Source organism: Medicago sativa, chromosome 7 (genome assembly GCF_051527215.1).
Source record: "Medicago sativa cultivar Bolivia chromosome 7, Bolivia_mono, whole genome shotgun sequence".
NCBI lineage: Eukaryota > Viridiplantae > Streptophyta > Magnoliopsida > Fabales > Fabaceae > Medicago > Medicago sativa.
In genome coordinates, this window is record NC_140755.1 from 76,615,153 (window position 1) to 76,630,123 (window position 14,971).

Sequence of the window (14,971 nt, forward strand, 5' to 3'; positions counted from 1 at the left end):
CACGTGCATCCCTTTCTTCACATGCTGACTACAAGTCACTAACATTATCCCGACTCGAACGCGACTCAGCCCGAGTCAAATCCATACAAACTCAGTTAAATCAAAACTTCAAGGTAGAGAAACTCTCTGGACCCATTATCTCTGGAACGAGTCAAGGTAGCGGCGAGTATTTCTCCAGGAAGGAAACAACAAAAGAACAGAGGGAGAAAGAAGTAAAATTAATTTATATCAATTAATTTTATGTAAAACATTATTTTTCATTTTAATATCATTTTAAAAACCAATTGCCAGGCCATCCGAAAATTTGAGTTAGAAGTTAGAACAAAAAAATTGTTGTAATCTATCGTGACTGGTCGGGAATCTAGAAGTTAGAAGTTAGAACAACTGAACAATTGCCAGGCCCATGACTTGTTACAAACAAATGTTGTTTAATAAATCGATTGGGTCCACTGTTGCAGTTCACAATACCAAGCAACAAGTTATAACCATTAACAGGTCATAAATCTTAACCATCCAAATAAAAAACTATTAAATCTATGGCTGTGGTTCAACTTTCCCATCATGGGAAAGAACTTTCCTTTCCCATACTTGAGACAGTAGGAAGAGACATGTTTAAGAAAACAAACATCGAATCAAATGAAATTGCCTTGCCCTGCCACCTGCATAATCCCTTGGTCTTTTTATAATATATATATATCTTTTTTGTCGGGACAAATGTGTTTGGCACAATCACGTTGAATCATCGTAATTTTACATTAATTTTTGCAGAATTATGCTCATTTCTGACAAACACATTGTGATATGAGACATGTATCAATACAAACAATTGGTGGCGAAATGCACATGCACATTAATTCTTCTATACACATGGTAAGTTAATTAATCTGTGATCGATAATTAACATACTACCATGGTGATCACGGTGGTTTGGTTGATGGCTTCTCGATGTTGACAATAATCTCTTCTAGCCGCGAATGCTGACACGGGCAAGGCATGGCTATAAACTTCGGTACCTCATCCCCTGGCATCAACACTGTCACACTCTGCCCCTTCTTTTCACCCTCCATTTCCTATCCACCAACAAACAAAATTGTAAAATTCAAATTAGTTACAACAATAGTCACAAAGCGCGAATTTAGTGCTAAAAGCTTGACATTGACGTTGTAAGTCAAAAAAGGATCATACAGTTGTAAAATGGTCATTAGAATCATCTGAATTGATTATAATTTTCTCTTGGTGAGATAAAAATATTTACATATGCATAGTATACCAATTTTATAATTTCAAATTATGAATGTGTTACTCAAATTATGAAAAAATAAGCCTAGATGAAGAAAGAGTGAAATTATTACCGTGGAGTGAGATTTGGACTTGGAAGGTGAGGATTGAGTATGTGCTTGTGGAGCCTCAAGATGAGAGAGAGATTGATGAAGTGAACGAAACTTTTCCCAGTGGTAGCAACATGAGAAGATACCACTTAAGCTGAAGATGATGAGCAAGAGGAGAGCAGTACCTAGTGGGAAACCGAGGGACGGTCGAGATGTGTCTACTTGAGGTGGGGAAAGATCTGGGCTCTCCATCATCATATTACCTTTGATAAGCTCTTATAACTTGCTTGTTTTGATGCTGATGCTGGTGGTGTTGTTCTTCTTAAAATACTACTACTCATATATGGATGTGTGTGTCGCTGAGGAAATTAAGGAAGGATTAACTATAACTTATGGGATATGATTTATATGAAATAGAAAGGGTGGCAAGCAAAATGGGAAAGAAAAGGATTGTGTAGTTGGTGAAGTGTTGCGGGAAAGGAAAGTAGGCGTGGGATATTTAAACACTTTAGAGGGTGTATCAACTAGAGAAAAGGAGCAAGTTGAGGAAAGTAAAGAAACTTTCATGGTGTTTTTGAAATATTTCCAAAGTTATGAGTCTCAAGTAAGCTGATTTTGTTAACCTTACATATTTTATATACTAATATTAGATATAGACTTGTTAGATAAGCTAGTATTTTTTATTTGGAATGTCAAAATTTTATTAACAAGAAGAATAGTATAAAGAGTACTTGACCCATATTATGGGAAAAGTATAAAGGATACTTGATCCGTAAAAAACCTATTCAATAATTAAGACAACAAAACGGGTTTGGAAATCACTCATAATACATACAAAGCTCCCTTTTTTCCTAGCTAGGAACCACGTCCACCTCCAAGAGGTTGATTTTACACCCTTCACAATTTCTTTCACCTCACAACACTTCAAAGAGAGAACAAACTAATCTCTGGCTTCCCAAATCTTTCACATTTGGCTTGCCAAATAAACATTAACCCCTTCCGATGTTTTTTGTTTGAGGATGGTTTGCAAAGTAGTCAAGTAGATAAATAACATTTTCGGGTAAAACCACCATGTTCCAATCCACTTAAAGTTTAAGTACCAAACCCTTCCTATAAAGTTGTATCAATAAAACAAATGATCCTCTGCTTCAAGAGTCTTCGGACACCACAAACAATTCGTACTTGCTCCTTCCAACAACACCCCTTCTAGATAAATTTCCTTGAGTTGGTTTGGGACATCAAATGAAGTAGAGTTGATACATATAGTTGAATTTTTCCGCTAACAGACACTATATTTAAATTTTAAGTTTAGACTTCGTCACTTGGTTTAGTATAAAAAAAAAGTCTTATTGACAAACGAATCTCCTATCGTAACTTTTTCCCTTGAAATGCATCTCAGATGTCCTCCACAGTATTTTTCTTTCAAAAAAATATCTTTTTTTTTAAGATAAAGAAAATATCTAAGTTTACAAAAAGAGGGTGAAATTTTCTACAAAAATATTGCACCATAATGTCATGTCCGGAAAATGGTACGGTAGGTTAGTGGGCTCACTGATCTTTGGCTTTGCAATGGAGGTGACGAAACATCCACTTATATGAATCATGAAGCTAAAGAAATACTATATTTTCCATTAAAGTAATTATTACATTAAAAAAGAAAAAGATAAAAATAATGTTGAAAGAAAATAAGAATGAAAAAGCAGACGTATAGACTTGTAATATTGTAATTGTAGTAATCATGAGATCGAAGAAAACTTTTCTTTATGTCAAAATATACAACACTTTGAGTTATAATTTGTGCTAATATGGGACCTTTGAGTTAGAAAATATAATAATTTATCAACGTGAATGGTGAATTACTTGAAATAAGTTGATTATAAAATCTAAATGATAAAAATCAATAAGATGGAATTGATTCATCTGGTGAATCTTGTGCTGATGATAATTGCACATTTTCAATGTAAATGTAAGATCTATAATTTTGCTGATTATTCAAAAAAGGAATATTTTCTTTCACACTAACAAAAGTTTTTTTAAGTGAAAACAAAAACTGGATAACCATACAACAAGATGGGCAACACTAGTATCCAACTTGTTGCCATGACAAGCAGTTCCAGTTCAAAGACTTACCTTAATTGGGTGCTCAACGGATTAACAAATTAAATCCTTTATATTCTAACTTTAGAGAACTTGCACATAGGATAGACAAATTAAAAAGCATTGTCTTTTTTGTCAAACAGTCTAATGATTAGAATTTCGTCCAACATTGATTCATACATATTGCAGCGTCTCTATGAAATGAGAAACAATGTTTATTAACTAGTATGATTTTATTTATGTTTGGTTTGCAAAATTTACCTATTCCAACTTTTACTCAAATAACAACTTGAGTATTTCAAATTCCAAACCAACAACCAAAGCACAACTTATGCCAGTGACATACAATTCACTCGATGGTACTAATGCACTCTTCATTAGGCCATTAATCACATTTAGAATTAAAATTTAGGCATTAGTGTTCATAAAAACACACTCTTGATTGATTCTAATGTTCCCTTCTCCAAAGGTTATATATTTTGTTCTTTCCTCGTATATCTTTATTTTTCTCATTTTCTCTTCGAAACCAAACAAAATATTAATTAATGTATAGTCTTATCCAAATTGGACAACAATGCTTCGTAGGCAAAGAGCGGGTTCCTAAATTGTTGTGGCAGGAATGCTAACAACGCTCACCTTTCAACACTCTCTGTAACATTCACTCTTTTATTGGATGAAATCAATGTATGTCTCATCATTTTGTGTGGGTTCAATTTTTAAAGTGTAGACCCATAATGATTTAAACCAATAAGAGTGTTCAAACTCTTGTTGTGGATAACCACTCCATGGAATTTTACCAATGCCATGCGATGTGTATGGGTATGTTTGCGAAATCAATTTTGAATTTCTAGTGGATAATTTATAGTTATAAGAGCTTGTAATTTTTTTTTCCGTCAAAAGAAGAAAAAAAATATACATGTAGGTTTATCACAGCATGTAGGATTGGGGACCATTGAGAACAAAGTGAAGTAGAGGACATTTGTGTACAACTTTTAAAATTCATGGGTCAATGTAAAATCTGTACTTGAGCATCTATGTGATAAATTTGTGTTGTCTCGCAATGAACAAGCAAGCAAATGGTTTTGTGATAAGCCTTGGTCCCTTACTATATGATGTATCATTCCAGTGGCTAGATAATTATCATGCCATAGAATCAAAGCAGTATATGATACTTCCACTACATTCAATTAATCCCTTTCACTAATATATATATTTGTCACTTGTTTAATATTCAACGTACTTTTTATAAATATAGTCTTTGATGGTTCAATTGTATTTTTATACCTGCAAGTAGACTGCAATTGAAATCAGATAATATATTTAAACTTCATCAAGACCTCTTTTTTCCTGAGTGCTGCGCCTGCTGATTTGATCAAGACTTTTATGAGATTAGGGTATGGACATGTTTAAACTTTCCACCCATTAATATGTGTAATGATTAAGTGACTAGTTTGGAGTGCAAATTTATAGACTTATCTTTCACTACATACCAGCTCTGACCCTTATTTTATAAGTAGGTATACAATTCAAATAGATGCAAAGAAAGTTTAAAAAATATTAAAAATTGCACAAAATAATAAAAAAAAATTAGTAGTTTAATTTAGTGGTTAAAAATTCATTTCTTAAAGATGTAACAAAAAAAATTCATTTCTTAAAGATGAATAAATGAAAAAATATAGGTTCAAACTCCGGTCTCTTCATAATGCAATGTTTTTACCAACTAAACTAATCACACGAAAATGCGCAAAATTTTGTACAAAGACACTACGTTTAAGATTTTCTTGATTACAAAAATACTTAGGCACCACGTCTAAGATTTTCCGCCTCTCCTTGAGGGCTTCCTTTAATCTAACAGGATTAAGAGTTTACACGATGTTTGTTTACACTTGAGACTCAAAGAGCGACAAACAAATTTAAGCACATTACAAAAGACTTTGTGTCTTGATAATATTTCTAAGATACAAGTACGTAAAAATATTTCTAAGTGTTTTTGCGCTAAGAATTGATCAGTGAGTTTTGGCACAGTTAATAGCGTGTTATCCTTCATATTTCTTCAAATTCTCAAGGTTATATTATAGGAGATTCGAATAGAGCCGTTCTTTGAAGAAGTGTCAACACATCAAGCTTCCTTGAGAAGTTTTCTTCAGACTCAAAATCTTTGTCATATAAGGAGTTTTCAGTTGAAAGGTGCTTCAAAGTTTCTTTGCTTCTTATGTTATTATCCATTCCATCTAATTTGTTTTTCTCAAAGACTTATTTGTTGTTGTAACGTGTCTTCTTTTAATTCACTAAGGACAAAAAGTACTTCTGACATATGGACAGTGACAATTCTTCAGAACAGATAAACTAGGTTGGATGTTCATTAGAGAATTGACCATTGATTTGATTCTTCATATCAGAGCTTCGTCTTCAAAACTTGATGTATACTTGATCATAGCTTTGACTATTTGTTGACCATCTTCATACCAGAGTTTTGTCATCAGAGCTTCTATTGAGCATCAAAATTGCATTTCTTTGTTCAATGTGTTGACTTTTAGGGTTAGAGCGTTGACTTTAGAGTCAGATTTCAATTATATTATAGTGCACACTTGAACAAAATTTAGAGTACCCAGTTATTCTTCTATACATTAATATCACCAAAATCGTAGAGATATTGTTCTAGAATGCATCTTGGTTCAACAAATATTACTTTGTTGTTCAAAGCCAAAGCTAAACCTCTTTAACGAGGGAACAAGAGGCTGTAACTAATTGAGTTATGAAGTAGTACCAAATTTGTTTCTATTCTTATTTCACCTATGCTTTTAATTTTGTATTGATTTTATGGTTACTTAATTCTCATTCAAAATGTATTTAAAAAATATAAGAAAGTTTTTCAAAAAGGATTTTCAAAAGAGATTTTAAGGTCAAACAACTTTAAACCCTCCATTTCTAATGTTTTTCTTGCATATTCAATTGATATCAGACCTAGGCTTTTTGATTTAGCACTTTACCTTGTGAAAGTATATATCTTATACTTTGGAAAAAACATCTAATTGTTAGGTTTGTTTGTTTTTCTTGTTCTCTCTGTTTAAAAATTATTTTGCTAATTTTTTGTTTTCGACTTTTGCTTTTTATATTAAATCCAAAACCTGGTAAAATAGTCTTTTTGTAGACAATTTGAAATTAATCAAAGTGTATAGAAAAGTTGTATCTTGAAATTCAGTAATTGGTGAATTCAAATTAGTGCTCACATTCATCAATGGTCCAACATATCATGTTTTTTTACCGGAGGATAGGAGTAGAGCCGTCAATATCATGGGGCCTTGAAGTTTTGGCCCCAGCCCACATAGTAAGGGGGCTTGAAAATTCACAAAACAAAAAGGCCCACATTGATGCAAGCCCACAAATAAAAAAATCAAAAAACCCCCCAAGCCCCAAAATTTCTATAAACATTTTTTTTAAACTTTTTTATTTAAAAAAAAGTTACCCAAAAAAAAAATATTTTTTACCGAAAAATGTTTTTACCGTAAAAAAAAAAAAATTTACCCCAGAAAAAAAATTTACCGAAATTTTTTTACCCAAAAAAAAAAGTTTTGTACCGTAAAAAAAATATATTTACCCCAGAGAAAAAATTTACCGGATTTTTTTACCCCAAAAAAAAGTTACCGTAAATTTTTTTTTTTTACCCCAGAAAAAAATTTACCGGATTTTTTTACCCCAAAAAAAATTACCATAAATTTTTTTTTTACCCAGAAAAAAATTTACCGGAATTTTTTTACCCAAAAAAAATTAATGTGGGCTTTTTTTAGGCCTACAAATAAGTTGATTTTATAGTGGGCTTGGCCCCAAATAATTTTGTTCAATTAGGGGCTTTAATTTAGTGGGCTTGGTGGGGGCTTTTTCAAGTGGGCTTTGAAATTTGGGGCTCAATTGACAGCTCTAGATAGGAGACAAATCACATGCTTTGTGACTTAATGCATTCGACCCTACAAAAATATCATATGATAACTCGACATGGGAAATGGCTTGTGTTAAGAAATAGATAACACAAGATGTTTTTTTTTTTGAACGAAGATAACACAAGATGTTGGTCATCGTCAGCAAGGAAATCCACATAATCATGAGTGCAACTCCATGAAGAGAATACTTAAATACATGATATTCTATGAATTTCTATTTTGGAAAGGAATACTCAAAAGAGAAAGGAAGACCTCCTTTGAATTTCTATGATGAGGATTTTCATTCTTCGACCTGAAATCACTATGTATCCTAGATCTATGAGTCGGATAATTGTCGGACAAACGTTATCCGTAACAAGATAACCATAAAGTCGATTGATGGGTGTTGATCCTAGGGACGTTCTAATAATATCTGTACGGGGTATTGATCCAATGTTAGGAAACATGGCATCCATGGAAGAAGGAGAGAAAAGCTTATAGAATTGTTCTATTGATAGTGAAATGTAATATTACAAATGAGAAAGTTAACCCACTTATGGGGAGGTTACACCTATATATACTAATAGGACTAGTACTCCTTGTAACTAAACTATGTATCTCTAATAGTCCCCCTCAAGTTGGAAGGTGTTCAAAACACTTCCAACTTGAAATGAGAAAATACAAGGAAAGATGCCGGAAATACATCGGCTAAGAAAAATATCAAACAAGTGCTCATCCAACAAGAAGCAACCGCAACTCAAGGTTGAACCAATTGAAGGAAGGAGCATCAAAGCAACGCTTAACCACCATCCGGTAGAAGCCAATATCAACAAAGCCAATTAAGGCACAACGCTTAACCATCAAGAGTTCTCAAGAACTCAAGATAGAAGCACAAGACAAGAAGAACAAGGATATCCAAAATCAATGATGATATCCAAAAAGGAAGTGCAAGGAAGAGCCATAGTCTACAATGGAAGGAGGTCATATACAAGACCAAGGTTCCAAAGATAAAAGTGGTGCCCTCCAATGCCGAGCCGAGACAAGAAAAACCAAATGCAAGGAAGGGCCATAGTCAACAATGGAAGGAGGTCATATGTTGAACAAACTTCACACCAAAAGTACCATGAAGCAACAAGACCAAGCTTCCAAAGATAAAAGTGATGCCCTCCTATGCCAAGCCGAGACAAGAAAAACCAAATGCAAGCCAATAGAGATGCATAGCCATGTGATGTGTCTTCAAATCATAGAAAACAAATCCATGTTGATGCATTCAAACCATAGGCCAAAAACCAATGCTTCCAAGAATGAAGCATAACAAATATCCAAAGAAAATAGCCTTCAATTGTCACCATAATAGACAAACCAGAAGCAAACAATAGGCTGAATTTCAAACAGAAATTACTTCAGGAATTCTCAACTAGCTGAATGGAAACAGAAGCCCATTACCAATTGTGAAGGAATCACATGCTACCATGATAAAATTGCCTTGTTCAACAAAGCCACATAGCCTTCAAGTGCATAGGAGAGAGACAGTTGCAATACCTTTCAATCTTACACCATACACTTTAATAAAAGCTTTTGGAAAAGTGCTTTAGGTCCACAATGATGGATGGCTAAAACAGAATGTATCTTGCCAGAACTACACTACTACATAAATCCATGTATTCAACATCTAAGTTCATGTGAGGTTCACTATAGGCACTAACCAACCAGGATCAAAGTTCCAAAGGCCAAAAAAACTTCAAAACTACCAAATACTCATCAATAACCAAGAATCTTGTGAGCATTATAATTCCCCACATACAAAGACCATATATGCAGAAAATTGCAACACAAACCAGATAGTAAACTCTTGTAAAACCAAACAACTTCAAAGATGCATATTCACCAAATTCAACACTAGGAATATATGGAGAAAAGAGAGCAATGACAATAGAATAGGTGATTACCAAAGACTGAACTGCAGAGACAATATTGCCGGTAACTAGAGCTTCACAGCGGCAATGAACAATATCAGCCACATAGATATTGACTCCCATCCTCACATATATGACAGTGAAATACAAAATCCAATAGAGCACAATCACAAAAAGAAGTAGATTGCACTTGAAAGTCACCAACAAATTGATAACTCCAAATCTTCAAAAATAATCAAAACTGAATCTCCATCTAAAAATTCCAGAATCAAAAATTCTCCATAAAACATTCAAAACAAGCAACATGCACAGAGAATTGTACAACTAGGAATTCAGCACACAAAACCATCCTCTGTACCTCCATAATCGAGTGAAATGCCTTCTTTATCTCATCCTGACTAGCCTTTTCAGCAACACCAAGTATCCAATAATAGTTTCGTTCAGCGGAAGAAGAATATGCTGCTGTAGCATAAACATAACAATATCTGAATGGAATTCCCGGAATTAGATAATCCTCTTTTTTTTTTCGTATCAAAAGTGCAACCGAACAAACTTCGTGAAAGCAACAACGATTGATGAGATGAGAAGAATTCCCGGAACGAATCAATATCATGAACGAGAGGTTGTGATGAAACTGAAGAAAGAAAATGGCGCCGATACGGCGATAACAACGTGAACCTTCTCATTCGCGGAAAGTAGACGATGAAAACGAAATTGCAAACCCTAAGAATTGGGGAGAAAAAAAAATTACGAAAGTGAAATTGGAATGAAAGACAGAATCGCAATCACAATTCAAGAACAATAACAACAAGGAAAACGAATCGATCATGAAATTGAACTCCAAATCGAAAAAAAATGAATCAGTGTTCGGTCAAAGAAGAAAAGAACACGAAATTGAAACTCTTAAGATTTTAGGAATAAAAGCATGAACGATGTGCGCAAAAGGAAGAATTGAAGCAAGGAAAGAGATTGAAGTAAGGAATTAGATCCAGGATTGTAAAGAAGAATTCCGAGAAAATGGATTTTCTCGAGAAAGTGAGAAAGGAAAGAAAATAGAATGAGAAAGAAAAGGAAAATGAAACTGACGTGAGAAAATTAAATTTTCTCAAGAAAATGCAGCGGAAAATCCTTCAAGGAGGATACCAGATTTGCTCTGATACCATGTTAGGAAACATGGCATCCATGGAAGAAGGAGAGAAAAGCTTATAGAATTGTTCTATTGATAGTGAAATGTAATATTACAAATGAGAAAGTTAACCCACTTATGGGGAGGTTACACCTATATATACTAATAGGACTAGTACTCCTTGTAACTAAACTATGTATCTCTAATATCCAATTTATATTTATATCTTTTTCAAAAGAAGGTATTGAGTCAATATTTGTTTAGCAAATTAGGCAACATATTACATTGTTTCCGACAGGAAATATTTTCATATTTTGTTTTTAAGTATTCCCATATTTCTTGTCAAAAATAAAAAAGTATTCCCATATTTACTATTCCCCCAATTTAGAAAAACAATGATAATATAATATTCTTATTAAATAAACTGATAATATAACAATTCTGAATCTCTAATAGATATATTATGGTTGACTCCATTCTACACTTGTTGCATTTGGTTTGAATGTTTATGAAGCATAAGGTTAGCATGGTTAGATGGGTATTAGTGAGCACATTTTTCTTCATCTATTTGATTATTATAAATTATCGTAACACCTACATCAGCCAGTTTGATCCTGTAAGTTTATCTTCAATTTCTTCGTCTTCTTTAGTTGTCATTGGGTTTAATACTTACATTAATCAATATTGACCTCTTTATGCTTCTCATTTTATGCCTACCATTTTTTATATCATTTTTTTTTGTTGATTGATGCTCAATATTTTTTGAATAAAATCTAAGTTTAAGGGGATAATGAGGTAGGTTTTATTTTTTATTTTTTTGAGCTTTATAAACAAATAAAAATATAGATATTGAGTGTTTTCTTTGTTAGTATCGAATAGTCTATTGTTGATTTAACAAATTAAATGTCTCTACAACATTTTATCATCTAAGCTATACATACGGAAAAAAAAATGTTAAGAGAGTTTTATCTTTTTTAACGAGTGCGCACTTGATTTGATTTAGATTAGTTAAGTTCATTTGAGGTTTCACACTTGAAAAAGTGTTTTGTTTAGATTCTAGTTCATTTTAATGATAACGTTGTACTCGCTTCATTTTTTTTTCAAAGCTTTTGTTCTTCTTTATCTGGCTTTTCAAAATTTTAATTAGTATTAATGATTATTTTGTCAAAATCATCTAATTGTTTATTGTAGAGAAAGAAATATTTAAAATAAGATAATAAATAATTAAGTATTTATAGGAAAAAGAGTAATAATTCCATAATAAACAACAAAAATTATTAGTTTACGATAAAAAAAACTTACAACGATGAGGTAAAATATGAGGTATTCTTCTATGGTTTCAAAACCAAACATATATTACTCGGACGCACCCATACATAAAGTTATTTTTTTTCTAATAATAAAAAAATTGATAATAAAAAGGATTTAATATTTTGGGGATAAATCTTTTATGTGGTGTACTCATACATTGTACATTTGATCTTGTCATGACCATTGTAAAATTTTGATTTGACCCCTTTACAATGTACTACTACTCCTAGTCTACTTTATAAGTTAAACTTCAAAGCTATAATGTTTAGTTAGATAACAAAGTCATTTTACTTCTTCTCTTTGATCAGTTCAAAACAAATAGCACTTCACCTTCCAAAATTACAATCATCAAAAGGCAACAAACACAATTCACACTAAACTGCTTTAATGGAAGCATGACAAGAACATGCAAAAAGGATCATCATCCAATTCAAACATTTCATCAAGATCAAGATCCATCATCATCTACATCAACATGTCCAGAACACTTCAGATGGATTCATGAAGATTTGGAACCATGGAAGAGTACAGGAATCACAAGGGAAATGGTGGAAAGTGGAAAAAATATTTCACACCTTAGAATTGTGATTAAAAAAGGAAAAGCTTATGTAGAAACTTATGCAGATTCATTTCAAACAAGGGATTTGTTCACTGTATTGGGAATAGTACAACTTTTAAGGTTGTACCCTGGGAGAGTACCAGATTTGGAGCTATTGTTTGAGACTGGTGATAGAACTGTGTTGGATAAAAAAAGATTTGAAGGACAAGAAGTTGTGACACCACCACCTATTTTTAGTTATTGTGGACAAAATGATGCTCTTGATATTGTCTTTCCTGATTGGTCCTTTTGGGGTTGGTAAGTCTTCTGCATTCAATTTAGGTCATTACTTTTTTCACCTTAGGAGGTTCTCGTGCGTCCTATTCAGATTCTAAACTCCGAAATATTTCAACGTGTTTTTGGAGGTTTTATGAGGTTTTTATGCAGTTTGTATTCTAAAATCCAAACTGCATAATGCGCGTGAGAAACTTATGGGACGGAAAAAGAAATAGTCTGCAATTTAATTACTTATAGTTTTGTTGTATTTTGAATTTGAAGGGCTGAGACTGGAATAAAACCATGGGAGAAAGTGTTGAAGGACATGCAAGAAAGCAATAAGAAGATCAAATGGAAGGATAGGATACCTTATGCTTTTTGGAAAGGAAACACACATGTGTCCCCACGAAGGTATAAGCTTAGGCAGTGTAATGTCACAGACCAGCATGATTGGAATGCTCGTATATATTCAGTGGTAAATATATATATAATTTATCAAATGAATAATATTATCAAATGTTTTATGAAAACTTGATTTTAATGAATATTGTTTGTTTTTAGCACTGGAATAAGGAAATTGAACAAGGGTTCAAGAGCACAAAACTAGAAGATCAATGTACACACAGGTAATTAAGTATCTTATAATTTTTTAATGCGTTTTTCATAACTTACTGTTATATATTACGAATCATGATCTAAATAAAAGACGTAGTTATACACAATTTTTTAACTCAATTGTTAATCTAAGATCAAAGATTAGACGGTTTATGATATCCGCTAACAAAACAAGTTAAAATCTCGACTGTTAATTTGAAATCAGGGCGACAGAGTTACTAAACCAAATCAAAATCCAATATATTACCTTTAGGTTTGTCACTCTCAGTAAATTGCTACATTTCTTGTGTTGGTTTTTTATGAAGGTACAAGATTTATGTGGAAGGGAGATCATGGTCTGTGAGTGAAAAATATATAATAGCATGTGACTCAATGACCTTGTTCATAAAGCCAAGATACTATGATTTCTTTACAAGAAGTCTTGTACCTTATAAGCACTTCTGGCCCATCAACAAGCAAAACATGTGTCAAGATATTAAGTATGCTGTAGATTGGGGCAATACACATCCAGTGAAGGTAATCCATATATTCCTTCCCCTAATACTATGATATTTTCTCATATAAAATGTCAATATATGTCTATAAGTAAAGCTCAAATGATAGAAGGTCGGAGAGACATTTGATATGTTGTGACGCGAGTTCGAACTCGCGATTCTCCATTTCTTTGCACTTAATATGTGTTAATTTTGCCGCTAGAATCTTTAACACAAAAAAATGTCAATATAATATATTTTTGGTTAAATTACATTAGAAGTCCTTTAAGTTTGAGGTTCGTAACAGATTGATCCTTTAAGTTATTTTGGTCACACACAAATCCTTTAAGGCTTCTGACAGATTGGTCGTTTAAGTTATTTTGTTCACACATAAGTCCTTTAAGTTTGTAAACGTTTTCAATTTAGTCATTTTGTTAACCAAACTTCCATTAATTTGCTTCATAATTATTGTTTAATCGTGGCTGAGTTTTTTTTTTTATGCATAATTCAACAGGCAGAAGAGATTGGCAGAGAAGGGACAAGATTCATAGAAGAGAACGTAAATATGAAATTGGTGTATGATTATATGTTACATCTATTGACTGAATATTCAAAGCTCTTGAGATTTGAACCAACCATACCTGCAGGAGCAGTTGAGGTTTGTTCTGAAAACTTGGCATGTCCAATGGGTGGTATATGGAGGGAGTTTATGGTTGAGTCCATAGTTAAGTCACCAAGTGATACACTTCCATGTACTATGTTTTCTCCTTATTTATGATGACAAACAAGGTATGAAAGGGTATATTGTAGCCTTTGTTGTAAACAATGAGCGGAAAATTATTTTGGCAGAAATAAAGATATTTATTTATTCAAATATGTATATTACATCGAAAACAATACAAGGCTAAACCAGAAAAAAGATGTAGTTGGGAACAAACTCACAACATTTAAGTTAATAGTATAAAGCGACACAATATCTACAAAAGTGATAAAAATAAAGTGAATGGAATACTTATATCTTAGAATTTATAGTTGTGATGCCCAAGTCAACATTAGTTAAAGTCCGTCTAACAATCTGAATGGAACAAATAATGTGAAAAGACAGGAAAATCAAACTATGACGTACTTACCTATCCTCGTACAATAATAAGTATTATGCTGGTTTTAAAAAAAAAAGTATCGAACCACAGAGACCGCACTTAGGTTCGATCATTTTTAAATTCACAGAAATTCTAAATTAAGGTTTGTAAAATTGTTTTGGTAGCAGGATTGCTAGCAAGTTGAGACAAGTTAGAGAAAGTTGTGTTGGGATTAGACTTAGATAACTTCTCATCCAATGGTTCCTCTTAATCCATTGTATACTTTATATACATC

The 14,971-nt window shown here is 32.7% G+C and overlaps 2 protein-coding genes and 1 long non-coding RNA gene across 3 annotated transcripts; 1 reads left to right on the forward strand and 2 right to left on the reverse strand.

The window, feature by feature from the left end:
- Nucleotides 1-660: 660 nt before the first annotated feature.
- LOC146908646 (uncharacterized protein At5g65660-like) lies at nucleotides 661-1,913 on the reverse strand. The gene is made up of 2 exons (XM_085727522.1): nucleotides 1,353-1,913; nucleotides 661-1,070 (listed from the first exon to the last, which is right to left on the reverse strand). Exons 1-2 carry the CDS (start codon nucleotides 1,584-1,586, stop codon nucleotides 918-920), a joined length of 387 nt encoding a protein of 128 aa, XP_085583648.1. The 5' UTR covers nucleotides 1,587-1,913; the 3' UTR covers nucleotides 661-917.
- Nucleotides 1,914-7,837: 5,924 nt separating this feature from the next.
- Nucleotides 7,838-10,588, reverse strand: LOC146908647 (uncharacterized). Its single transcript, XR_015018723.1, has 2 exons — nucleotides 9,617-10,588; nucleotides 7,838-9,511 (listed from the first exon to the last, which is right to left on the reverse strand). It is a non-coding gene; the product is annotated as an uncharacterized LOC146908647 (long non-coding RNA).
- A 1,137-nt stretch (nucleotides 10,589-11,725) lies between these two features.
- LOC146908648 (uncharacterized) lies at nucleotides 11,726-14,471 on the forward strand. Its single transcript, XM_085725847.1, has 5 exons — nucleotides 11,726-12,551; nucleotides 12,792-12,984; nucleotides 13,071-13,135; nucleotides 13,430-13,640; nucleotides 14,112-14,471. Exons 1-5 carry the CDS (start codon nucleotides 12,091-12,093, stop codon nucleotides 14,373-14,375), a joined length of 1,194 nt encoding a protein of 397 aa, XP_085581973.1. The 5' UTR covers nucleotides 11,726-12,090; the 3' UTR covers nucleotides 14,376-14,471.
- The last annotated feature ends 500 nt before the right edge of the window (nucleotides 14,472-14,971 follow it).

What these genes read in the sequence shown, in the direction of transcription:
- LOC146908646 (XM_085727522.1), bottom strand. Translation starts at nt 1,586, where the DNA reads ATGATGATGGAGAGCCCAGATCTTTCCCCACCTCAAGTAGACACATCT. An exon ending in AGTCCAAATCTCACTCCACG is followed by an intron (nt 1,071 to 1,352) that starts GTAATAATTTCA and finishes GTTGGTGGATAG; the next exon opens with GAAATGGAGGGTGAAAAGAA.
- LOC146908648 (XM_085725847.1), top strand. Translation starts at nt 12,091, where the DNA reads ATGACAAGAACATGCAAAAAGGATCATCATCCAATTCAAACATTTCAT. An exon ending in GAAGATCAATGTACACACAG is followed by an intron (nt 13,136 to 13,429) that starts GTAATTAAGTAT and finishes TTTTTTATGAAG; the next exon opens with GTACAAGATTTATGTGGAAG. An exon ending in GCAATACACATCCAGTGAAG is followed by an intron (nt 13,641 to 14,111) that starts GTAATCCATATA and finishes ATAATTCAACAG; the next exon opens with GCAGAAGAGATTGGCAGAGA.